Genomic DNA, 26,510 nt, shown 5'->3' with positions numbered 1-26,510 from the left:
ATTCAGCCGAGTTACAAGTTAAAAATCGACTAAAAGAGGTAATATCTCGGCTCAGCTTCCGGGACCTTGGACTCGGGATGGAACAGTCTGTAATGGGTAAACAGCAACCAGGAGTACATAAAAACTTTGTGACACATGTCACAACGATATGGCATCTCTCCAGAATCAAAGTTTTTATGTTCGAAAGCTTGGATCCACTCTGGAAAAGACTTCTTGCAAACCTTACACCGGATAGGTGGGTCCATACCGCCATGGCTGCTCGTGATGTGCCTGCGGAGTGCATGTACTCTTTGGAAGCTTCTTTTGAAGAGTCTGCCATAACAGTGATGGCAATGGTATTTTTTGTCATGGGAATGCTTGCGCGAATGCAGGGCGAAGTCCATGCTGGTCGAGATCTTCTCGTCGCACAATTCGCAAGCAAATTTACGAACGACATCTTCGCGTGTTTCTTCTTTGTACTCTTTTTCTTCGTTTTCTTCGATTTCCTTCTTCACTTTGGTTTCTTCGGGTAGTTCTTCTTTGGACTCTACTTCCTCGATTTCCTCCTTCACTTTGGTTTCAACTAGTTCTTCTTTGATTTCTACCTTCACTTTGGTTTCGAGTAGTTCTTGTTTGATTTCTACCTTCACTTTATTTTCTTCTGGTAGTTCTTGTTTGGACTCTTCTTCTTTGATTTCCACCTTGACTTTGGTTTCTTCGAGAAGGTTTTCTAAAATTGTCTCCTCCACATTGATTTCTTCCTTCACTTTGCTTTTCACTCTGGCGCGTCTTCGCTTGGGTTTTGCTTTGTCCCTACAAAGTGAGCTGTGAGTAAGTCTTTCATAAATCCACAAGGAAAAGAAAAATCTTCCTGTAGTTGGCTGTACACAATTAATCACAAAAATTGGAAAAAATCCTTTAAAAAAGGTATACAATTTTTATAAAAAATCTCCTTAGGCTACATCACAGATAGTTTTCGATTTTATAAAAAAACATCATCAGTGTTAAAATAGGTTGGATGCCAGATGAGCCACAAAAAAATATTAGGGTAAAAACCCTTTAAATAGTTGCATTCCAAGTAAAGGTGCATACTTAAATAAAACTCCTTAGGATGGATACATATTAAACAGGATAATGCCCTTAATTAAGGTATGGACCTTCCCAACACGTGGGATGTCAATTGAGTTATTTACATTAAAATTATTATTAGTTGCCATTAAATCATTGTAATTTAAACCACTCAACTGACATCCCACATGTTGGGAAGGTCCATATCTTATCTAAGGGCAATATTCTGTTTAATATGTATCCATTCAAATGGGTTTTATTTAAGTATGCACCTTTAATGCAACTATATAATATTTAAAGAGTTTTTAACCTCATATTTATTTGGTGGCTCAGCTGGCATCCAGCCTGTTTTAACATTGATGATGAGTTTTTTATAAAATCGAAAACGTTTTGTGATGTAGCTCTTAAATTGATTTTTAATAAAAATTTTATACCTTTTACAAAGGATTTTTCCAAATTTTATTTCATAAATAATAATATAATTCGACCAGAGTAACAAAACCAGTATATTCTTAACAGAACTACATATTACGTACTTAAAAAAATATGATACCTAAAGAACTTGTTGATGTTATTACTAAAAAGCACTCTTTAAATATAGGAGAGGAAATAAAGCACTAAATTCGCCCAAACATCTAACTCTTTTAAAGTAAGACGGATCTTTATGAAACCTCTTGCATTCGATTCGGTATAGCTTCAGGAAAATTCTTGAATACTTGGCATGACGAACAAATGAAAATTGCATTGTTGTAGGCGGAAAATTCATTTTCCAAAGTGCATCTCGAAGTGTTCAAAAAATAACAATTTACAACTCAGAAAAATCACAGAAATGTGATTTTCACATAAATGTAATCAACTCACCTTCAATTATCATACTCGGAGGGTTTTTGAGGTCGCTGGATAGGAATATAGGGTCGGCGAAGTTGAAAGAGGCACCTAGAGCCCGGTGTCCCGGTATGCAGGTCGTCTCCTGGAGTCTTATGGAAATTCATTATGAAAATCGTTGAATCTTGTTATCCCGATGTTTTTGAGGTCGCTAAACACGAATATTGCTTCGGCAATGTTGTACGAGGTACCTGATCCTGATGCCCGGTATCTATGTTATCTCCTGGAGTTTCATGCAAATTCAGGAGTTTTGTTGTGATTTATACCATTCTTTTCCAATCTAACATTTTATTCAAGTTCCCTATTGTTACAACTTTGTTATAGATAACATTTCGATTATAATTAAGGTTTGGTTTTAAAGGTAGAAGTTTTTTCTTTACATTGAGCTATTTTATGAAATTATTTTACTCAAAATATAGCCGAGTTAGTGAAAAATCTACTAAAAGCCGTAATATCTCGGGTAAACTGCCGGGACCTCGGACTCGGGATGGAACAATCTGTAATGGGTAAACACCAACCAGGAGTACATAAAAGATTTTTGACACACGTCACAACGATACGGCATCTTTCCAGAATCAAAGTTTTTATGTTCGAAAGCTTGGATTGTCTCTGGAAATAGCATGTTGCAAACGTCACACTGGAGAAATAGGTCCATACCATGGACGCACGTCACGTGATTGCGGATTCCATCTACTCTTTTGAAGCTTCTTTTAAAGTCTCTCCCATCGCAGTGGTGGCAATGGTATCTTTTATCCTGGGAATGCTTGCGCGAATGCAGGGCGAAGTCCACGCTGGACGAGATCTTCTCGTCGCACAATTCGCAAGCGAATTTACGAAAGATATCTTCGGGTAGTTCTTCTTTGTACTCTTCTTCTTCTTCTTCTTCTTCTTCGATTTCCCAATTCACCTTGGCTTCTTCGGAAAGTTCTTCTTTGGACTCTACTTCTTCGATTTCCTCCTTCACTTTGGTTTCGAGTAGTTCTTCTTTGATTTCTACCTTCACTTTAGTTTCTTCGGGTAGTTCTTCTTTGGACTCTTCTTCTTTGATTTCCACTTTCACTTTGGTTTCTTCGAGTAGATCTTCTAAAATTTCCTTCTCCACTTTGATTTCTTCCTTCACTTTGCTTTTCACTCGGGTGCGTCTTCGTTTGGTTTTTGCTTTGTCCCTACAAAGTGAGCTGTGAGTAGTCTTTGATAAATAATAATATAATTCGACCCGAGTACCAAAACCAGTATATTTTTAACAGAACTACATATTATGTACTTAAAAAATCTGATCCATTATTGAGTTATTACTAAAAAACACTCTTTAACAATATAGGCGAGGAAATAAAGCACTAAAATCTCCCAAACCTCTAACGTTACTCAAGTAAGACAGATCGTTATGAAAACTTATTGCATTCGATTCGGGAGAGCTTCAGGAAAATTCTTGAAGACTTGGCATGAAAAACAAATAAAAAATACATTGTTGTAGGCTGAAAATGCATTTTCCAAAGTGCATCAAAAGTGTTCAAAAAATAACAATTTACACATCAGAAAATAATCACGGAAATTAGTTCAATTTTCATACTCGGGGGGATTTTGAGGTCGCTGGACAGAAATATTGGGTCGGAGAAGCTGAAAGAGGTACCTGGTGCCCGATGTCCCGGTATGCAAGTCCTCTCTTGGAGTCTTATGGAAATTCATTATGAAAATCATTGAAACTTGTTATCCCGAGGTTTTTGAGGTCTCTGAATATGAACATTGCTTCGGCAATGTTGTACGAGGTACTTGGTGCCAGGTATCTATGCTATCTCCTGTAGTTTCATGAAAACTCAAGAGTTCTGGTACGATTTATACCATTCTTTTCGAATTAAAAATTTTATTCAAGTTCTCTATTGTTACAAATTTGTTATACATAACATTTCGATTATAATTAAGGTTTGGTTTTAAAGGTAGAAGTTTTTTCTTTACATTGAGCTATTTCTCATAAAAAATCTACTAAAAGCCGTAATATCTCGGGTAAGCTGCCGGGACCTCGGACTCGGGATGGAACAATCTGTAATGGGTAAACACCAACCAAGAGTACATAAAAGATTTTTGACACACGTCACAACGATACGGCATCTTTCCAGAATCAAAGTTTTTATGTTCGAAAGCTTGGATTGTCTCTGGAAATAGCATGTTGCAAACGTCACACTGGAGAAATAGGTCCATACCATGGACGCACGTCACGTGATTGCGGATTCCATCTACTCTTTTGAAGCTTCTTTTAAAGTCTCTCCCATCGCAGTGGTGGCAATGGTATCTTTTATCCTGGGAATGCTTGCGCGAATGCAGGGCGAAGTCCACGCTGGACGAGATCTTCTCGTTGCACAATTCGCAAGCGAATTTACGAAAGATATCTTCGGGTAGTTCTTCTTTGTACTCTTCTTCTTCTTCTTCTTCTTCTTCTTCGATTTCCCAATTCACCTTGGCTTCTTCGGAAAGTTCTTCTTTGGACTCTACGTCTTCGATTTCCTCCTTCACTTTGGTTTCGAGTAGTTCTTCTTTGATTTCTACCTTCACTTTAGTTTCTTCGGGTAGTTCTTCTTTGGACTCTTCTTCTTTGATTTCCACCTTCACTTTGGTTTCTTCGAGTAGATCTTCTAAAATTTCCTTCTCCACTTTGATTTCTTCCTTCACTTTGCTTTTCACTCGGGTGCGTCTTCGTTTGGTTTTTGCTTTGTCCCTACAAAGTGAGCTGTGAGTAGTCTTTCATAAATAATAATATAATTCGACCAGAGTACTAAAACCAGTATATTTTTAACAGAACTACAAATTTATTATGTACCTACTTAAAAAAATCTGATTCGTTATTTAGTTACATAATATTACTAAAAAACACAATTTAACAATATACGAGACGAAATAAAGCACTAAAATCTCCTAAACCTCTTTTACTTTTTTTTAAGTAAGACGGATCGTTATGAAACCTTTTGCATTCGACTCGGGAGAGCTTCAGGAAAATTCTTGAATACTTAGCATTAGGAACAAATGAAAATTGCATTGTTATAGGCGGAAAAAGCATTTTCCAAAGTGCATCTCAAAGTGTTCAAAAATAATAATTTACAACTCGGAAAATAGACACGGAAATGAGTTCAATTTTTAAACTCGGGGGGTTTTTTAAGTCGCTGGACAGGAATATCTGGTCGGCGAAGTTAAAAGAGGTACCTAGAGCCCGGTGTCCCAGTATGCACGTCGTCTCTTGGAGTCTTATGGAAATTCATTATGAAAATGTTGAATCTTGTTATCTCGAGGTTTTTGAGGTCACACAAATGTTGCTTCAGCAATGTTGTACAAGGTAGCTGGTGCCCTGTAGTATAGTTAAGACAATCCTTATCAGATGTGGACTATCAAAGTGACATTGACGGCAGGTGAACTGATGAGACGTGTTGTTGTGATTAACAACTAAATATAAAATAGACGAAAAAACATATGAGGAATCAATCATATTGAATTGCGACATGCCTCGGCTGATTTAATATTATTGTTTATAATAAACTTCGAAGACTTATAAATAAAGTAAGTAGTTAGAAGATGAAGTAGTCATTATTTAAATAAGGACTATAAGGGTTAATTGTGTACCAACCCTTCAACATTTCCTTACAGCCCGGTGTCTATGTTATCTCCTGGTGTTTCATGAAAATTGAAGAGCTCTGTTGTGATTTATACCATTTTTTCGAATTAAAAATTTTATTCACGTTTTCTATCGTTACAAATTTGTTATATAGTCGGTTCGCTAAACTCAGACGCAACTGGCTAGATATTTTAGTCGATAATTTTTTTGTGTTTTGCCAATTTTGCAAAAATTGGCAAAATTACTAACTATTTAGTGATTATTAACTATTTAGTAATTATTTTTTGCCAATTTTACTAAAATTGGCAAAATTACCGACTAAAATAACTCGAAAGTTGCGTCTGAGTTTAGCGAACAGACATACATAACATTTCGATTATAATTAAGGTTTGGTTTTAAAGGTAGTAGTTTTTCCTTTAATTTGAGTTATTTTATAAAACTATTTTACCCAAAATACAGCCGAGTTGCATGTGAACACTCGTCTAAGCGTAAAAAAAGACGATCCACTCTACAGCGCGACTCTGTGGCGCCACATAGTAGCTTAGACAGGCGATTTTGTAGCGCCAACGATTTTGTAATGGACGCCACTAGCAGCAAAAATCGTAATCACAGTGGATGGCCATTACAAAATCGTTGGCGCTACAAAATCTCCTGTCTAAGCCACTTCGTGGCGCCACAGAGTAGCGCTGCAGAGTGGTTCGTCTGTTTCTGTCTTAAAATAATCTATAATATTCCGGGCAACATGCCGGGATCTTGGACTCGGGATGGAACAGTCTGTAATGGGTAAACAGCAACCAGGAGTACATAAAAGATTTTTGACACACGTGACAACGATACGGCATCTCTCCAGAATCAAAGTTTTTATGTTCGAAAGCTTGGATCCACTCTGGAAAAAACTTCTTGCAAACGTCACACTGGATAGGTGGGTCCATACCCCCATGGACGCATGTCATGTGATTGCGGAATGCATCTACTCTTTTGAAGCTTCTTTTGAACTCTCTGCCATGGCAGTGGTGGCAATGGTATCTTTTGTCCTGGGAATGCTTGCGTGAATGGAGGGCGAACTCCATGCTGGTCGACATCTTCTCGTCGCACAATTCGCAAGCAAATTTACGAACGATATCTTCGGGTGTTTCTTCTTTGTACTCTTTTTCTTCGAATTCTTCGATTTCCTCCTTCACTTTGGTTTCGAGTAGTTCTTCTTTGATTTCTACCTTCACTTTCGTTTCTTCGGGTAGTTCTTCTTTGATTTCTACCTTCACTTCGGTTTCTTCGGGTAGTTCTTCTTTGATTTCTACCTTCACTTTGGTTTCTTCAAATAGTTCTTTTTTGGACTCTTCTTCTTTGATTTCCACCTTCCCTTTGGTTTCTTTGAGTAGGTCTTCTAAAATTTCCTCCTCTACTTTGATTTCTTCCTTCACTTTGCTTTTCAGGCTAGCGCGTCTTCGCTTGGTTTTTGCTTTGTCCCTACAAAGTGAGCTGTGAGTAAGTCTTTCATAGATAATAATATAATTCGACCAGAGTAACAAAACCAATATATCTTTAACAGAACTACATATTATGAACTTAAAAAAGATCTGATTCTTTATCGAGTTATTACTAAAAAAACACCCTTTAACAATATAGGAGACGAAATAAAGCACTAAATCCTCTAACTTTTTTTTAAGTGAGACGGATCGTTATGAAACCTTTTGCATTCGATTCGGAAGAGCTTCAGGAAAATTCTTGAATACCTAGCATGAAGAACAATTGAAAATTGCATTGTTTTAGGCAGAAAATAAATTTTCCAAAGTGTTCAAAAAATAAGTTTACAACTCTGAAAATAATCACGGAAATGAGTTCAATTTTCATAGTTGGGGGGTTTTTGAGGTCGCTGAACAGGAATATTGCTTCGGCAATGTTGTACGAGGTACCTGGTGCCCGATATCTATGCCATCTCTTGGTGTTTCAAGAAAATTCAGAGGTTTTGGTATGATTTATAGATTTATACCATTCTTTCCGAATTAAAATTTTTATTCAAGTTCCTTATTGTTACAAATTTGTTATACATAACATTACGATTATAATTAAGGTTACGTTCTGAAGGTAGTAATTTTTCCTTTAATTTGAGCTGTTTTATAAAACCATTTTAGTCAAAATACAGCCGCCGAGCTGCAAGTGAGTAATCGACTAAGCGCAAAAACAGACGAACCACTCTGCAGCGCTACTCTGTGGCGCCACTTAGTGGCTTAGACAAGCGATTTTGTAGCGCCCACGATTTTGTAATGGACGCCACTAGCAGCGAGAATCGTAATCACAATGGATGGCCATTACAAAATCGTTGGCGCTACAAAATCACCTGTCTAAGCGAGGCCGCTGACTGCAGCCTTTTTAGTCGGCCGATAGTTTAGTCGGGTTGGGCTGTTCCTATCTCCTAGTGTTAGTTGTCGGCCGAGACTGAATCGGTGTAATGTGCGCACCTGCATACCCCTCTGTACTGATTAAGAACCCTACTAAACTATCGGCCGACTAAAAAGTCTGCAGTCTGCGGCCTCGCTAAGCCACTTCCCGGCGTCACAGAGTAGCACTGCAGAGTGGTTCGTCTGTTTCTGCTTTAAAATAATCTATAATATTCCGGGCAACATGCCGGGATCTTGGCCTCGGGATGGAACAGTCTGTAATGGGTAAACAGCAACCAGGAGTACATAAAAGATTTTTGACACACGTGACAACGGTACGGCATTTCTCCATAATCAAAGTTTTTATGTTCGAAAGCTTGGATCCACTCTGGAAAAAACTTCTTGCAAACCTTACACTGGATAGGTGGGTCATGACCGCCATGGCTGCACGTAATGTGCCTGCGGAATGCATTTACCATTTTGTAGCTTCTTGGGAACTCTCTGCCATGGCAGTGGTGGCAATGGTATCTTTTGTCCTGGGAATGCTTGCGTGAATGCAGGGCGAAGTCCATGCTGGTCGAGATCTTCTCGTCGCACAATTCGCAAGCAAATTTACGAACGATATCTTCTGGTGTTTCTTCTTTGTACTCTTTTTCTTCGTCTTCTTTGATTTCCTCTTTCACTTTGGTTTCGAGTAGTTCTCCTTTGATTTCTACCTTCACTTTGGTTTCTTCGGGTAGTTCTTCTTTGGACTCTTCTTCTTTGATTTCCACCTTCACATTGGTTTCTTCGAGTAGATCTTCTAAAATTTCCTTGTCCACTTTGATTTCTTCCTTTACTTTGCTTTTCACACGGGCACGTCTTCGCTCGGTTTTTGCTTTGTCCCTACAAAGTGAGCTGTGAGTAGTCTTTCATAAATAATAATATAATTCGACCAGAGTACCAAAACCAGTATATTTTTAACAGAACTACATATATTATGAACTTTAAACAAATCTGATTCGTTATTTAGTTACATAATATTACTAAAAATCACAATTTAACAATATACGAGACGAAATAAAGCACTAAAATCTCCTAAACCTCTTTTACTTTTTTTTAAGTAAGACGGATCGTTATGAAACCTTTTGCATTCGACTCGGGAGAGCTTCAGGAAAATTCTTGAATACTTAGCATTAGGAACAAATGAAAATTGCATTGTTATAGGCGGAAAAAGCATTTTCCAAAGTGCATCTCAAAGTGTTCAAAAATAATAATTTACAACTCGGAAAATAAACACGGAAATGAGTTCAATTTTCAAACTCGGGTTTTTTAAGTCGCTGGACAGGAATATCGGGTCGGTGAATAGAAGTTGAAAGAGGTACCTAGAGCCCGGTGTCCCAGTATGCACATCGTCTCTTGGAGTCTTATGGAAATTCATTATGAAAATGTTTGAATCTTGTTTTCCCGAGGTAGCTGGTGCCCTCTAGTATAGTTAGGACAATCTGTATAGAATAATATGTTTTAAGTTAATTTTAAATAACCTTATGGGGGACATGAAAGGAGGCTCCACGTAGATTGTGATCACTTGTGAATACAATCGGGCGTCCCCTGGAAACGAGTAATGTCGGCTAATCCTTTCAACACCGGTGCACCAACAACACAGATGCAATCAAAATCAAAACGGTCTTTATCAAGGCCATTTTTGATGACGACCTCAATTAATATTGAAGGACTATCAGCAGATAAAGAAGACCTATTGTCTAATATGTGCAGAGAATATGGTGTCGATGTTCTACTGGTTCAAGAAACCCATAGAGGTACTGCAAGCCGCAGACCAATGATTCGGGGTATGAAGCTCATACTGGAGAGACCACACGACCAATATGGTAGCGCAGTCTTCGTCAGACCAGATATCGACGTAGCATCCACATCTCTAACAGATCAAAATGACATCGAGATCCTCACAGTGGAGATAAACTCCTGTACAGTAACGTCAATCTACAAACCACCAAACGCTGACTTTGCTTTTGAGGAACCGAATAACCTTCAATCACAGCAAATCAAATTCGTACTGGGTGACTTCAACTGTCACAGTGTCGCGTGGGGTTACAACGAAACAGATTCCAATGGCGAAGAACTAGAAAAATGGGCTGAAAGCATGAACCTAAAACTTATTCACGATCCAAAGCAGCCTGCGTCGTTCAACAGCGGAAGATGGCGCAGAGGTTACAACCCAGACAATATATTTGTCAGCGACAGAATTGGAGACCAGGTGACAAAAATCGTTGGAAGCGCCCTCCCAAAGACACAGCACAGACCAATAATTTGTCTTTCCAACGCGGCAATCAGATACGAAATTGTTCCTTTCAAGAGAAGGTTCAACTTTACTAAAGCAAAATGGGAAAAATTCTCTGAAACATTGGATCAAGAAGTTTCCCAGCTAGAACCTTGCCCTTTCTCGGAAGCGACAATACAGGCTGGGGAGGAAATGTTACATGCGATATCCGCCAACAGAACGGAAAGGTGGTGCAAGCTGGTCACGAGTCTGGACATGAAACAAAACAGCAGACGTGCCTGGAAGCTGATTCAGAATCTTGGCAACGATCCCGCTGCTCCGGCAGTCAACATGACAGAAGTCACACCCGATCAGATAGCCCATCATCTTCTAATGAACGGTAAGACGACATCAAGAAAGAACAAGGTGAGAGCTCAACGGAACATCGACGAAGAAAGAGATGTTCTAGGTACCTCTTTTTGTCTAGAGGAGATGAGAGGCGCGATCCATCAAATGAAAGATAATAAAGCGGCTGGCCTGGACGACATACGAACAGAGCAAATAAAGAACTTTGGACTAAAAACCGTAGAGTGGCTCGTAAAAATGATGAATTGTTGCATCCGTACATTACAAATCCCCAAAATCTGGAGGAAAGCTAGAGTGGTAGCCCTCTTAAAACCAGGGAAGGATCCGGCGGATACAAAGAGTTTTAGACCTGTATCTCTCTTGTGCCACCTTTTCAAGGCCTTTGAAAGAATGATACTGAACCGGATCGCAGAATATGTGGAGACTAAAATTATTCCAGAACAAGCAGGATTCAGGCCCGGAAAGTGCTGCTGCAGTCAAATTCTTAATCTCACCCAACATATTGAAGATGGTTTTGAACGCAAGGAAATAACAGTAGTAGCGTTCATAGACCTAACTGCCGCCTATGATACAGTTAACCATCAACGGCTACTCGCAAAACTCTACGAAACTACAAAGGATTTCCGACTAACAAGGTTAGTGAAATGTCTCCTCCAGAATAGACGCTTCTACGTAACGCTCCAGTCCAAGAACAGTCGGTGGAGGGACCAAAAAAATGGGCTACCACAGGGAAGTGTCCTCGCGCCGATTCTATACAACATATACACCAACGACCAACCCATACACCAACAAACAAGGCAATTTATTTACGCTGATGATACAGCGGTGGCAGCTCAGGGAAGAACCTTCAATGAAGTCGAAATGAAACTGACAGATGCCCTGGGAGACTTAGCTCTATACTATGATAAAAACCATCTGAAACCCAATCCCACAAAAACCCAGGTATGTGCTTTCCACCTGAGAAACAAGCATGCCCGAAGGTCGCTGGAGGTGGAATGGCGTGGTCAGATGCTGGAACACAACAAGACGCCAAAATACCTTGGCGTCCGTCTGGATAGAACTCTGTCTTACCGATACCACTGTCAAGATGTCAAGAAGAAAGTAAGTGCCAGAAATAATATCATCCGCAAGCTAACTAATACAAAATGGGGAGCACAACCACACACTCTCCGCATTTCTGCATTGGCATTATGTTTTTCGGCCGCGGAGTTTGGAGCACCAGTATGGGCAAACTCTGCTCACGCAAAGAACGTCGACGTGGCTCTAAATGAAACGGTCCGTATAATATCGGGTTGCCTGAAACCGACACCTATCGAAGAGGTATACCCCATTGCTGGAATTGCTCCACCACCTATCAGGAGGAAGGTCACGTCAGAGGTAGAACGGAAAAAGCAGGAGACGGACCGAAGACACCCCTTATATGACCACCAAACTCAGCCAAGCAGACTAAGATCTCGGAAAAGCTTCCTGAAAACATCAAGATCCATCCCCGAAGCGCCAGAGACGCGCCGAATACACCTATGGCAAGCGTCAGCTACCGCGACACATTTTCCTCCCTCGGAGGAAATGGCTGCTGGACACAATTTACCGTATCCGACTTGGAAAGCGCTAAACAGACTAAGAACCGGCGTTTCACGTTGTGCTAGTAACCTGAAAAAATGGGGATACCAGGAGGACGATACCTGCGACTGTGGCGCGGTTCAGACCAGCCGGCATCTACTATCATGCACAGAGATGAGAGAGACCTGCACAGAACAAGACTTAATTATAGCAAATGACAGGGCCATCTATGTGGCCAACCATTGGAAATACAGAATTTAAAGTTGTTGGTGTTCCGGACACGGAAAGTAAGTAAGTAAGTAATAACCTTATCAGATGTGGACTATCGGAGTGACATTGACGGCAGGTGAACTGATGAGACGTGTTGTTGTGATTAACAACTAAATATAAAATAGACGAAAAAACCTATGAGGAATCAATCATATTATTGTACGTAGTGCGACATGCCTCGGCTGATTTAATATTATTGTTTATAATAAACTTCGAAGACTTATAAATAAAGTAAGTAGTTAGCAGATGAAGCAGTCATTATTTAAATAAGGACTATAAGGGTTAATTGTGTACCAACCCTTCAACATTTCCTTACAGCCCGGTATCTATGTTATCTCCTGGTGTTTCATGAAAATTGAAGAGCTCTGTTGTGATTTATACCATTCTTTTCGAATTAAAAATTTTATTCAAGTTCTCTATTGTTACAAATTTGTTATACATAACATTTCGATTATAATTAAGGTTTGGTTTTAAAGGTAGTAGTTTTTCCTTGAATTTGAGTTATTTTATAAAACTATTTTACTCAAAATACAGCCGAGTTGCATGTGAACACTCGACTAAGCGTAAAAACAGACGATCCGCTCTACAGCGCGACTCTGTGGCGCCACATAGTAGCTTAGACAGGCGATTTTGTAGCGCCAACGATTTTGTAATGGACACAACTAGCAGCGAGAATCGTAATCATAGTGGAAGGCCATTACAAAATCGTTGGCACTACAAAATCTCCTGTCTAAGCCACTTCGTGGTGCCACAGAGTAGCACTGCAGAGTGGTTCGTCTGTTTCTGCTCTAAAAGAATCTATAATATTCCGGGCAACATGCCGGGATCTTGGACTGGGGATGGAACAGTCTGTAATGAATAAACAGCAACCAGGAGTACATAAAAGATTTTTGACACACGTCACAACGGTACGGCATCACTCCATAATCAAAGTTTTTATGTTCGAAAGCTTGGATCCATTCTGGAAAAAACTTCTTGCAAACGTCACATTGGATAGGTGGGTCATGACCACCATGGCTGCATGTAATGTGCCTGCGGAATGCATTTACCATTTTGTAGCTTCTTGGGAACTCTCTGGCATGGCAGTGGTGGCAATGGTATCTTTTGTCCTGGGAATGCTTGCGTGAATGCAGGGCGAAGTCCATGCTGGTCGAGATCTTCTCGTCGCACAATTCGCAAGCGAATTTACGAACGATATCTTCGGGTGTTTCTTCTTTGTACTCTTTCTCAACTTTGATTTCTACCTTCACTTTGGTTTCTTCGGGTAGTTCTTCTTTGGACTCTTCTTCTTTTATTTCCTCCTTCGTTTTTCTTTCGAGTAGTTCTTCTTTGATTTCTACCTTCACTTTGGTTTCTAAAGGTAGTTCTTTTTTGGACTCTTCTTCTTTGATTTCCACCTTCACTGTGGTCTCTTCAAGTAGGTCTTCTAAAATTTCCTCCTCCACTTTGATTTCTTCCTTCACTTTGCTTTTCACTCGGGCGCGTCTTCGCTTGGTTTTTGCTTTGTCCCTACAAAGTGAGCTGTAAGTAGTCTTTCATAAATAATAATATAATTCGACCAGAGTACCAAAACCAGTATATTTTTAACAGAACTACATATTATGTACTTAAAAAAATCTAATCCCTTATTGAGTTATTACTAAAAAACACTCTTTAACAATATAGGCGAGGAAATAAAGCACTAAAATCTCCTAAACCTCTAACGTTATTAAAGTAAGACAGATCGTTATGCAAACTTATTGCATTAGATTCGGGAGAGCTTCAGGAAAATTCTTGAAGACTTGGCATGAGGAACAAATAAAAATTACATTGTTGTAGGCGGAAAATGCATTTTCCAAAGTGCATCAAATGTGTTCAAAAAATAACAATTTACACATTTTCATTCATTCATTCATTTCGAACGAAAAAATGAAAAACAATTTACACATCTGAAAATAATCACGGAAATTTGTTCAATTTTCATACTCGGGGGGGTTTTTTGAGGTAGCTGGACAGGAATATTGGGTCGGAGAAGCTGAAAGAGGCACCTGGTGCCCGGTGTCGCGGTATGCACGTCGTCTCCTGGAGTCTTATAGTAATTCATTATGAAAATCGTTGAGACTTGTTATCCCGAGGTTTTTGAGGTCCCTGAACATGAATATTGCTTCGGCAATGTTGTACGAGGTACCTGGTGCCAGGTATCTATGCTATCTCCTGTAGTTTCTTTAAAATTCAAGAGTTCTCGTATGATTTATACCATTCTTTTCAAATTAAAAATTTTATTCAAGTTCTCTATTGTTACAAATTTGTTATACATAACATTTCGATTATAATTAAGGTTTGGTTTTACAGGTAATAGTTTTTCCTTTAATTTGAGCTATCATATAAAACTGTTTTACTCAAAATACAGTCGAGTTACAAGTAAATAAACGACTAAGCGCAGAAACAGACGATCCACTCTGCAACGCTACTCTGTGGCGCCACAAAGTGGCTTAGGCAGGCGATTTTTTGCGTCAAATCGTTGGCGCCACAAAATCGCCAGCCTAAGCCACTTCGTGGCGCCACAGTGTAGCACTGCAGAGTGGTTTGTCTCTTTCTGCGCTAAATGCCGTAATATCTCGGTAAAGCTGCCGGGACCTTGGACTTGGGATGGAACAGTCTGTAATGGGTACGCAGCAACCAGGAGAACATAAAATATTTGTCACACTCTTCACAATGATACGGCATCTCTCCAGAATCAAAGTTTTTATGTTCCAGAGCCTGGATCCACTCTGGAAATATCGTCTTGCAAACCTCACACGGCATATATTTGCCCATACCTCCATGGACCCATCTCATGTGATGGTGGATTGCGTTTACTCTTTTGTAGCTTCTGCCATCGCAGTGGTGGCAATGGTGTTTTTGGTCCTGGGAATGTTTGACTGAATGCAGGGCGAAGTCCAAGCTGGACAAGATCTTCTCGTCGCACAATTCGCAAGCAAATTTAAGGACGGCTTCTTCGGGTGGTTCTTCTTTGTACTCGTCTTCTTCCTCTTCTTCGATTTCCTCCTTCACTCTGGTTTCTTCAGGTAATTCTTCTTTGAACTCTTCTTCTTCGATTTCCACCTTCACTTTGATTTCCTCGGGCAGTTCTTCTTTGAACTCTTTTTCTTTGATTTTCACTCTACCGCGTCTTCGCTTTTGTTTTGCTTTGTCCCTAAAAGTGAGTTTGAGTAGTTTTTTTTATAAACGTTAATATCTAATTCGATCACAGTAACAAAATAAATATCTATTTAACAGGACTACACATTACAAATTTTGATTCATCCTTTATAGTCTAAGATTCGAATCTAGGTTGACCTTCACCCATCTGTTTTCGGACGACACATTTTTTTTATTAAATTTCATACATATAGTCCATTGAAATGTTACATTTAGGGTTGCATTTCTTAGAGGAGTCAATTTTTTTTAATGTGTAGGGGGCTTCAGTAGAAGTCTAAGTTCAAGTTGTTGAGGTTGACACCCTTGCTCCCCGGCCGCCATCAAAATGGGTGCAAAGGGCTTTCGCTCTGTATCTCCTAAACTAGCAATCCTACAGAAAATTTTATTACACATAAAATGTAGCAAATTAAATTTTCTACAATTTTATATCTATTACTTTTTATCGTCAAGTGACCAACATAAAAGTTATAAACAAAAATAAGAGAAAATTTTGTAAGAAGTTTCCTTTTGGAGGTTATAACTTTTTTTCCGTTCATTTCACAATAAGATAACATTATAGCGATTTTGTAGAGGATTTTTCAATGAACAATTTTCACTATAAAGTTGTTTAATTTTATTTATTATCTAGGTTTTACAGCGCTCCAAACTTGACCAGATTCTCGAATTGTCATAGGAATACAAAAAAAAATACTTTTCTATCTACATATTATAGGTCTGGATCCCGCGTATGAAAAAAAAGTTGATTAATAGCAAGCTGAAAATTTGTTAATAGCTTAAGGGTGTCTAGTCGGACAAAATTTGATATATGGGAACACTGGAACAGGGGAAGTTTTAATTGTGGAACATGTTAAAAATTTGGAAGGCAGACCACGAAAACGGCACATTTATTTTGTCCGACAGAATAGACTTAAACTCTCCGAACAGAGATTAAACTCTCAAGCAAAAATCAGACTGCTATTTATCACCAAATGGGTGTTTTAATGAGTAAAACATGTAGAATATGTCACATGACAGGAATTATGACAGGTGATAATTAGCAGTCTGATTTTTGCATGAGAGTTTAATCTCTGTTCGGAGAGTTTAAGTCTATTCTGTCGGACGAAATAAATGTGCCGTTTTCGTGGTCTGACCGTTCCAAATTTTTAACCTGTTCTACAATTAAAACTGACCCTGTTCCAGTGTTCCTATATATCATAGTTTATCCGACTAGACACCCTTAAGCTATTAACAAATTTTCAGCTTGCTATTAATCAACTTTTTTTTCATACGCGGGATCCAGACATATTAGGCGAGAGGCATCAACCGTTATGCCTACCACGAAAATGGCAAATTTAAGGTTAATGACCAATTTTGGTCTATTTTTATGTTTTCGAGGTCGCTGAATCCGAATATGAAGTTTATTTTCATCTAGAGTTGGTGGAACATGTTCAAAAATAAATTTTTATACAAAAATGCCAAACATCAATTTTGATGATTTTTCAAATTTAACATGCTGTATCTTAGGCCGCTGTAAATATTTCCTTCTTGAAAATTTTACTGTGTCATCTTTGAAATATGTAAATAACAATTAAATTTGTCCAAAATGTTTAAACACATTAAAAAAGGAGTTGTTAATTTTTACAGATTTTGTCATCATATTTCGTTAGTTTCATGTTTACTTAAAAAAGTTGAGTGACAAACTTTTTAGTTTATAATTTTAACCAACACAACAATAAAACATAATGCATGAAGAAGTTTTTTTGGAAAATTTTAAGTCAAATTATATAACAGGAAAAAAGTTATGTTACCTACTTCATAGACAAGCGGCACACCCCAAAAAACGCTTATATCTCGAGATCCTGACAACGGTGTGGTGAATGGATAATTTTGATCATACTTTAAGATTTTGATATCAAAAATTGTTTTTTTGATCTTCTTAAGAATTTTGCATTTTGCGGTTGCGTCATTCTTCTTCTGAACCAGCGAATTTGTCCTCAAACAACTTCTTGGGCCTTTTCTATAATATATGCTTAGGGTTATAAGTTTTATAGTGGAGAGAAAGGTCAAAAACAGATTAATAATAGCATAGGAATGTCAAAGTCATAATAAATTGTATGAATAAAAAATATATATAGATAGAAAAGTAAGCCTAACTTTTGTTTATATTGTATCCCTATGAGCATTCGAGAATCTGGTCAATTTGGAGCGCTGTAAAGCCTATATAAATAAATAGAATTAAACAACTTTATAGTGGAAATTGTTCGCTGAAAAACCCTCTACAAAATTGCTATATTGTTATTTTATTTTAAAATGAACTGAAAAAAAGTTATAGGAAACTTGTTAAAAAGTTTTTACATATTTTTGTTTATATTCTTTTTTGCTGGTCACTTGAAGATAAAAAGTAATAGAAACAAAATTGTAGAAAATTTAATTTGCTACATTTTATGTTTAATTAGATTTTCCGTAGGGTTGGTAGTTTACGAGATATAGCGCGAAACCCCTTTGCACCCCATTTCCAAGATGGCGGCCGGGGGACAAGGGTGGCGACCCCAAAAACTTCCAATTTAAGCTGCTACTGATCCCTCCTACACATTAAAAGAAATAAAATTGACTCCTCTAACAAATGCAAGGTATGACTTAAAAAATGTAACATTTTAATGGACTAATAGACAAATTGGACTTGCATGGTTTGCCTATCAAAACATGGTCATAGCTATCTTTAGTGGGGGGTGAAGGTGGCGTAGGGTTTGAAATCAATAATTCAAGCACATATTTGTGAATTTTTTTAAAGTAGGAAAGTATTATTTAATTTTTAAATAAAATAAACATATTCACCTGATCTTTACTACAATTCAAAGAATATTAAAAAAAATATTGAAAAATAAGCCAATGATACCTCACAAAAAAATGGATTTTGCGGTGGACTCAGAACTCCATCGTTAGTTCATGTGAAACATGAAATTCAAAAAGATTTTATTAGGTTATGAGTTTCTCGAGGTAACACTGTCGAGTTTTTTAGTTTTAACTATTTTTTTACTTTTTAGTATCACTCAGAAGTCAAAAAAAAAAAACGAAATTTTTTGCCCTATATTTCTAATAATTGGAACCTTAATGAACTATAAGCCTTGTAGTTGGAATCTTATGGAATTATAAGATAAACAGTTCACAGAAAATTTTTAATTTTCTAAAATACTGATAGCGCATTTGGTGAAATTAAACAATCAATGTCAAAATAAAACGAGTATTTATTTTTAAATAGAAAATCATAACACAAAACATTTTTTTCCTAAATTTAGCATAAAAAACAGAACTTTTACCACAAAATTTATTAAAAATTACTGTCACTAGAGCTGTTTCGGTAGAGTGCCTTTCTCAAGTGACGGATTTTTATTATGTGTCTACACTTTAGATTCTCTAATAGGTTGAGGAGTGGGAAGCTGTTTGTCTCAAGTTGGTCATTCAGAATTACATATATCTGTGTTTTTTAATTTATTAATTTCCGTAGATTCTAATAAAGATAGTGTAAAGCCTTTAGTCTGAATATGGAGTATTTTATACTGTTCATTAAAAGAATATTTATGATCTAGAAGATGAAGTGTGTACGTAGAGTCAGTTTTTCTATTGAAAGCCCTTTTGTGTTCTGCTATGCGATTGTCAAATGCTCTTCCAGTTTGACCGATGTAAATTATTGGACAGTCAGCACATGTCAGTTTGTATACACTACTCTACCAGGTGGTGAATTGGAAAACGGGTCATAGGAAACTCAGTGTAAAATTGTAAACTGTTAAATTCCTGCTTCCCTAATTATTCTACATCAAAAGACATGAGAAACTATTTGTACAGGATTGAAGTTTTTATTAAAAACAATTGTTAAAATTGTTCTACGAATTAAACACATTCCAAAATATTGTAAAATATAATAAATTTTATCAAAGTATTTGCCAAATTTAGGTCACACACAGTGCAAGAATGTGTATTAGGTTGCGTTCGGTCACAATGAAATTAATATTTTGAACTGTCAGTATTTTTATTTTATCATTTATTGTTTAAAAAACAATAAAGTTGAAAGGATGTCCTCAGTTGAGGAGAAAGTAGTAATAATAAAGATGTTTTATTTAGTCAATAGTGTGCGTACTGTCAGAAATAGTAACGTGTGGCCCTACTTTTACGCACTTACGTACTATGGCAAATTTATTATATTTTTCAAAATTTTGGAATGTGTTTAAACCGTACAACAATTTTAACTTTTATTTTTAATACAGATTTTAATCCTCATGACAAATAGTTTCTCATGACTTTTGATGTAAAATAATTAGGGAAGCAGGAATTCAACAATTTAGAATTTTACATTGAGTTTCCTATGGCCCGTTTTCTAATTCACCATCCGGTATATGTAGATACCGGGATACGTGATGTCGACATCACGTCGACCACTAAACTCCCTCCAGGGGGTCAGGATTGAATAGAGAGATATGTAGATATACACACACCAAAACTTATATGGAATCATCTGTCATTTCTTACTATTCCGTGCGAATTTAAAAAACAAACGAACACACGAAGTCAAGCAATATTTATTTTAAAGCAATTTAATAACAAATACATAACAATTAAATAAAACAATAAAGTATTTAGCAAACAAATTGAAAGTAGTTGTTTTAAAGTCAATAGCATACAAAGTTTCAATGTAAAACGAATAGTGTTTAACTTGTTCTTATTTATTTTCTTTTTGTATTTTGTGGTAGTCAGTGTTATCACCTCTAGTCCTTATGCAAGCTTCAGTTTGCGTAGACACGCTCCTAATCAAATTATCAACATTTTGTTGTGGTAGGTTGCTCCATCCTTTAAAAGGAGCTTGTACTAGCGGTGCCGTGTTTTGTGGATTATCCCGCCGAGCTCTAATTTTTCTTTTAAGCATATCCCACAAATTCTATAATAGGGTTAAGCTCGGGTAAGCAAGCGGGCCACTCCAAACAAAGGATACTTTCTGCTTCAATGATATCTGTAGTCACTCTAATGGTATGTAGAGGTCCATTATCATGCAATAAAATTAAATTTTCTCCTGTTTCACCTCTCCAGAGCCTGACTACAGGTTATCAACATACCTGTGAGCAGTTAAAGTTGATTGTATGAAAATTAAAGGAGTTTTTTTACGGGTCACAATTCCTCTCCAGAACAATAGATCTGACAGTTTTTGTTCTTGCTTGTCTTCCTCGACCTCTAAGTAAACGATTTCGTGGGTTATCTGATTTTCCATCTGATTACATTAAATCCTGACTGTTTTTGAAAATACATAGCACATTTTGTCAATTTCCAATGTTACAGTTTTGGTGGTGAAGACACCAATTTAGGCGATCATCCTTGTGTTGCCTGGACAACTCGGGAACCCATAACTGTCTCCTGCTGTATACTTCTTGGTACGAACTCTTTTTCTTATCGTTTCAACTGAAACAGTTACACCTGTAGCTTCCAAAAGCTGCCTTTGGAGGTGCAGGTGAGAAATGGTTGGGTGTCTTCCAGTTGATTGGACAATTAAACGATCGTGGAGAGCCGTTATTACTTTTGGCGACTTTCCCTTGCTTTATTTTTGAGCTTTCCTAGTTCCTGTTACCTAGCATATGTTTTGGACAGAACGCCCTGTATTATGCCTAGCTCTGCAGCTATGTCCATCTGAGAACATTACTTTCTCTATACTCTACAAGACTAATAATCTTTCCTCGTTGTAAGTTCTATAACCCCACATGAGGCATATTTTTGTTTTTGGACGCAAAAGTTAGTTTATTTATTTTCGTTCAACTTCTTCTTTACTCCTCTTGATTCCATTTGGAACATAGGGCCTCTACAGTCCCCCTCCATTCATCTCTGTTTCTGGCCAGGGCTTTCACTTCTTTCCATGTTAACCCATTGTCTTCTAGCTCTCTGGTAATATTTCTTTTCCAGGATGTCATTGGTCTGCCTTGTTTTCTTTTTCCAGTTGGTTGGTAATCCAGGGCTTGTTTGGTTATATCATCTTCATTTTTCCTTAATGTATGTCCAATAAACTTCCATTTGCGTCTGTTTATCGTTTTGGCTATCGGCTCTTGATTAGTTTTTCTCCAAAGTTCCTTGTTACTTATCCGATTTGGCCAATATATTTGCAATATTCGTCTAAGGCATCTATTTACAAATGTTTGAACCTTTTGTATAATCTTTTTCTCTATTTTCCAAGTTTCTGCTGCATATAGCAAAATGCTCTTTACATTTGTATTAAATATCCTGATTTTGGTTTTGGTTGTTAATTTATTGGACTCCCATGTTTTCTTCAGCATATAGAACGCATTTTGGGCTTTAGTTATCCTTCCATTAATTTCCTCTTCTATTCCACCGCTAGCGTCAATTATGCTTCCCAGATAGCAAAACTTCTGTACATTTTCTACTTCTTCTCCTTCAATAAATATACCCATTTCTCTTTCCGTATTTATCTTCATAAGTTTGGTTTTTCTTGTGTTAATCTCTAGTCCTATTTTTCTTGCTTCTTTTGTCACCTTTTCTGTTTTTTTCTGCATATGTTGTCTTTTTTCGGACACCAGACATATATCATCTGCAAAGTCTAGATCTTCAAGCTAACCGAAAGCATTCCATCTAATTCCTGTTTTATTTTTCGTTGCCTTCTTCATGACCCAGTCAATTAAGATCAAAAATATGGTTGGAGATAGAATACACCCCTGTCTGACTCCACTGTCTATGTTGATTGGTTCTGTGAGTTTCCCATTGTGCATGATTTGTGCGGTATAGTTTTCATAGAACATTTTGATAATTCTTATATATTTTAATGGAATTCCATATCTCTTTAGTATTTCCCACATTTTTTCTCTGTTAATCCGGTCAAAGGCTTGTCTAAAGTCAATGAAATTTATATAGATTTTGCTCTGCCATTCTATTGTTTGTTCTACAATGTTTCTTAATGTGTTAATATGATCTGTGCATGCTTTATTACTCCTGAAGCCCGCTTGGTTTGGTCTTAACAACTGGTCTATAGTTTCTTTCATTTTTTCTAGTATCATCCTTGTCATGACTTTACTCACTGTAGAAAGTAGTGTTATTGCTCTCCAATTGTTGCAATTCGTTTGATCTCCCTTCTTGGGTGTCTTTACAATTATACCTTTTTTCCAATCATCAGGTATTCTCTCCTCCTGCCATATTCTGTTTATTAGTACATACAGGATTTCTTCCGATGTTTCTCTATCTGCTTTCAGTAGTTCTGTGGTAATGTTATCTATTCCAGCTGCTTTCCCTCTTTTCAGCTGTTGTATTGCTTTACTTACTTCTTTTTTTGTGAATTCCGATTCGGTGCAGCTTAGTTCTTCCTTTATTTCTTCATTTTCTATTTCGTGTTCTATTATTCTGTTGGCATATACTTCTCTAAAATGTTCGATCCATCTCTCAACTATTTCCTTTTCATTCTTCAACATTTTCCCGTTCTTGTCTTTTATATGCTCAACATTCATTTTTCTGCGCGAGCTTAGTTTTTTCGTCGTTTTATATAGAGTTCCCATGTCGTTGTTTTTTGCTGCTGTTTCTGCTTCTATTAACAGTTCTTCGTTATATTGTCTTTTGTCGTTTCTCGCACTTTTTTTAACTTCTTTATCTTTCTCTCTATATTCTCTCTTCATTTGTTCCCTATCTCTTAGATCATTTTGTAGCATTTTACATTTAAGTAGTTTCCTTTCGTTTATTTTTTCCCACGTGCTTCTCGATAGCCATGGTTTATTTCTTATTTTTTGTATTCCTATCGTTTCTTTTGCTGCTTGTGTATATACATACTTGCATTTATCCCACAGCTCTTCTATCGTGGCATTTTCTGTGTTGTAAGTTTTATTATATAATTCTCTTAACTTGGTCTTATATTCTTCAGTACTTTCATTTCCGTCTTTGAGCCACTGAACGTTATATCTTTCTCGTTGTTCCATTGGCGTTTTCTTGCTTCTGGCTAGTTTGAGTTTGATTTTGGCTCTAATCAACATGTGGTCGGACCCTATGTCTGCCCCTCTCATTGCTCTAACATCTAAGAGTGAGTGCCTCCATGTCTTATCTATGGTTATGTGGTCAATCTGATTGTGTGTTTGTCCATCGGGGGATGTCCATGTTACTTTATGTATGCGTTTGTGTTGAAATATACTTCCACCTATGACTAAACTATTTTGGGTGCAGAAATCTATAAACATGTTACCATTCTCATTAATTTGTCCCAATCCTTCTTTCCCCATTACAGTTTCTCTTCCACTATTATTCGTTCCTATTTTGGCATTCATATCTCCGATTATCATCACAATATCTTTTTTATATTTATTTTGTATTTTATCGTATGCCATCTGCAGCTGTTGGTAAAACTCATCTTTTATGTCCTGTTCTTTTTCATTTGTTGGTGCATATACATTAACAATTGTTAGATTTTTATATCTCGCTTTGAATCTAGCCATTATTATTCTATCTGAGATGGCTTCCCATTCTATTAGGGCATTTGTTGCTTCTTTTGAAATCATGAATGCAACACCACTCTCGTGTCGGTCTTTTTCGCCACATTTTCCCGAGTATATAACCGTTTTGGCGTGTTCAATTCTTGTTTTTCCACATCCCTTCCATCTAATTTCAGATAATCCTAATATACTAATGTTATTTTTATCCATTTCTTTTGCCACTTGATGTGTTTTACTTGTTTCAAACATTGTCCGGACATTCCAACATCCTATGTACGTTGTTTTTCTCAAATCCATTTCCGTGGCCATTTTCGTCGTCGCGTTATCCGTCCTATTTCCGAGGCTTGTAGAGGTTTCTTTAGCAATATTATTTTTTTATGTGGTGAGGTCGCTAACCTCACGCACAACTCTCCTCCTTTCTCATCCTGGGCTTGGGACCAGGCAATGGTGGAGTTTTTGTTCAACTTACAACTCAGCAAATAATCTATACCGTACCGGGCCGTACCTTATATATTTGTTTATTTTCAATAAAAACCTTTAATCTTCGCAACAATAACAAGTTTTTTCAAAAGAAATAATGTTATTTTGAAATACATGGTGATTCCATATAAGTTTGGGTGTGTGTACATAGTTTCTGGCCATATATCACAGTACACTTCTTTTCCAACTGCACTATGTAGAGTAGAGTAGAGTAGAGTATTTATTGGTAATAATGTACAAATGTACTTTTACAGGTCAGCAATAATTAAAATTGTCTAAAATTACATTAAAAGTTGACAGTACTTCAGTAAAAAAAACCTATTACTAAAATTTAAAAACTAAACACTAATTAAATTACAGGACAAAACAAAATTTAGATCTGAAGTACTCCTCAAATGAGTAGAAAGCACCCATCAGAAGATAATTTTTAATTTGTCTCTTAAATTGGTTAAAATCAAGACTTTTAATAGATATTGGTATACAGTTATAAAATTTCAATGCTAGGTATCTGGTTCCATTTCTGGTCCTCTCAAGTCGACTGGTACAAGGGCATCATGATTTCTAGTCTGATAAGTATGCTGTTGTGTTTTATACAGATCCACATTTTGATGAACATACAACAGGCACTGCATAATGTACACAGAAGGTAGTGTGAGAATCCTCAGGTTTCTGAAAGACTGCCTACAATCGTCCCGATGTGATATATAGGCCCTGATAATAGGCTTCAACATAGGGGAAAGATTCAATATGCTGCTGTATTCGATTCTTGGCTTCTTTTGAAATTTTATATGTTATATTTTTACCTCTTTGAATAGACTGAGCTGTTCCTGAATCACTTTTCTACTTTATGTGCTGTTAAGTTATAAATGTTCAGCTTTTGCTGATAAAAAAGAATGGATACATCTGGTTTTGGCAAATACATGGTCGAAACATACAACAGCGTAGTTAGGATGTTTGTTCTCCGTCTTTTTCGCGTTCCCCTCGCTTTATTATTTTTCTTGGTATATGGGACTGATCTGATCAGCAATGTGTTTGGGAAAGACCAGACTGTAGAAGATCGGCAGAATGGCCTAGAAAAAGGTGGAAAGATGCAGTCAGAGAAGACCTGAAGAAAATGGAAGTGAAACCATGGGAAATACAGGACATGGATGTGAAACCATCACCCGATCCCGTCAATTGAAGACAGTAGTAAATGTGGCAAAGACTCACGTAGAGTTGTAAAATCCAAAGATGATGGTGATATGGGACTAGTACTGTAAATTCATTTCTTCAATAACACGGTTTTCTTTTTTAACAAGCCTATATTCTTCAGATATCACACTGGTCAGTGTTTGGTTGAAGAAATTTCAAGTTGTGATTGAAATTAAAAATGTGTCTATATAAAGATAATTTTTCGGGAGCAATCTGTTGGTCATTGCACATCTCCACATAATGGTCGTACATTTTTTGAACGTTAAGGGATGGTTCAAGGTAGTTCTCCCGACAATAATAGGCTTCAACATAGGGGAAAGATTCAATATGCTGCTGTATTCGATTCTTGGCTTCTTTTGAAATTTTATATGTTATATTTTTACCTCTTTGAATAGACTGAGCTGTTCCTGAATCACTTTTCTTCGTATGTACGTTATAAACCGGCTTCTGACTGATACACAAAGTGGCCAAAAAGAACGCCTTGCACACACGAACTTTTTCGTTATGTTTCTCAAAATAATATTCAAACGAGAATAACCTAAAATTAGGTTTTTCAGTTCGTTTTCTTTTTACCAGAAGTCTTTTTGTCATGCTCAATAAAAACCCATACTTTCCGTTCTGGTCCAGATTGTAGAAACTATTCTTTAGGTCCATGCGTTCCTCAAGATTGAAATTATATGTGCAAAGATACCTACAACTTTTCAAACAATTTTTGGTTACGTCAATTCTCTTGGCATGGCCACTTAACCCTTTATAATTTACATATTTTTGTCCGTTTTGATAATTTTCTTTCCTCTTAGTTCTTTTCCATGTCTGTGGGTTTCTATTTACTTGTTCTGTAGGAGTCTTGTCACATTCAGAAT

The 26,510-nt window shown here is 37.1% G+C and overlaps 2 protein-coding genes across 2 annotated transcripts; both read right to left on the bottom strand.

Moving 5' to 3' along the window:
• Nucleotides 1–29: 29 nt before the first annotated feature.
• LOC126891661 (zinc finger protein 271-like) lies at nt 30–5,180 on the bottom strand. Its single transcript, XM_050660888.1, has 4 exons — nt 5,125–5,180; nt 3,992–4,642; nt 2,451–3,098; nt 30–792 (listed from the first exon to the last, which is right to left on the bottom strand). The coding sequence occupies exons 1-4, from the start codon at nt 5,178–5,180 to the stop codon at nt 30–32; spliced, it is 2,118 nt and encodes a 705-aa protein (XP_050516845.1).
• Nucleotides 5,181–14,941: 9,761 nt separating this feature from the next.
• On the bottom strand, nt 14,942–26,238 carry LOC126891660 (zinc finger protein 90-like). Its single transcript, XM_050660886.1, has 2 exons — nt 25,898–26,238; nt 14,942–15,536 (listed from the first exon to the last, which is right to left on the bottom strand). The coding sequence occupies exons 1-2, from the start codon at nt 26,236–26,238 to the stop codon at nt 14,942–14,944; spliced, it is 936 nt and encodes a 311-aa protein (XP_050516843.1).
• Between the last annotated feature and the right edge of the window lie 272 nt (nt 26,239–26,510).

This window comes from Diabrotica virgifera, chromosome 9 (genome assembly GCF_917563875.1).
Source record: "Diabrotica virgifera virgifera chromosome 9, PGI_DIABVI_V3a".
Classification (NCBI taxonomy): domain Eukaryota; kingdom Metazoa; phylum Arthropoda; class Insecta; order Coleoptera; family Chrysomelidae; genus Diabrotica; species Diabrotica virgifera.
Note: the sequence above shows the minus strand (reverse complement) of the source record. Positions and strands in the feature narration are given on the sequence as shown.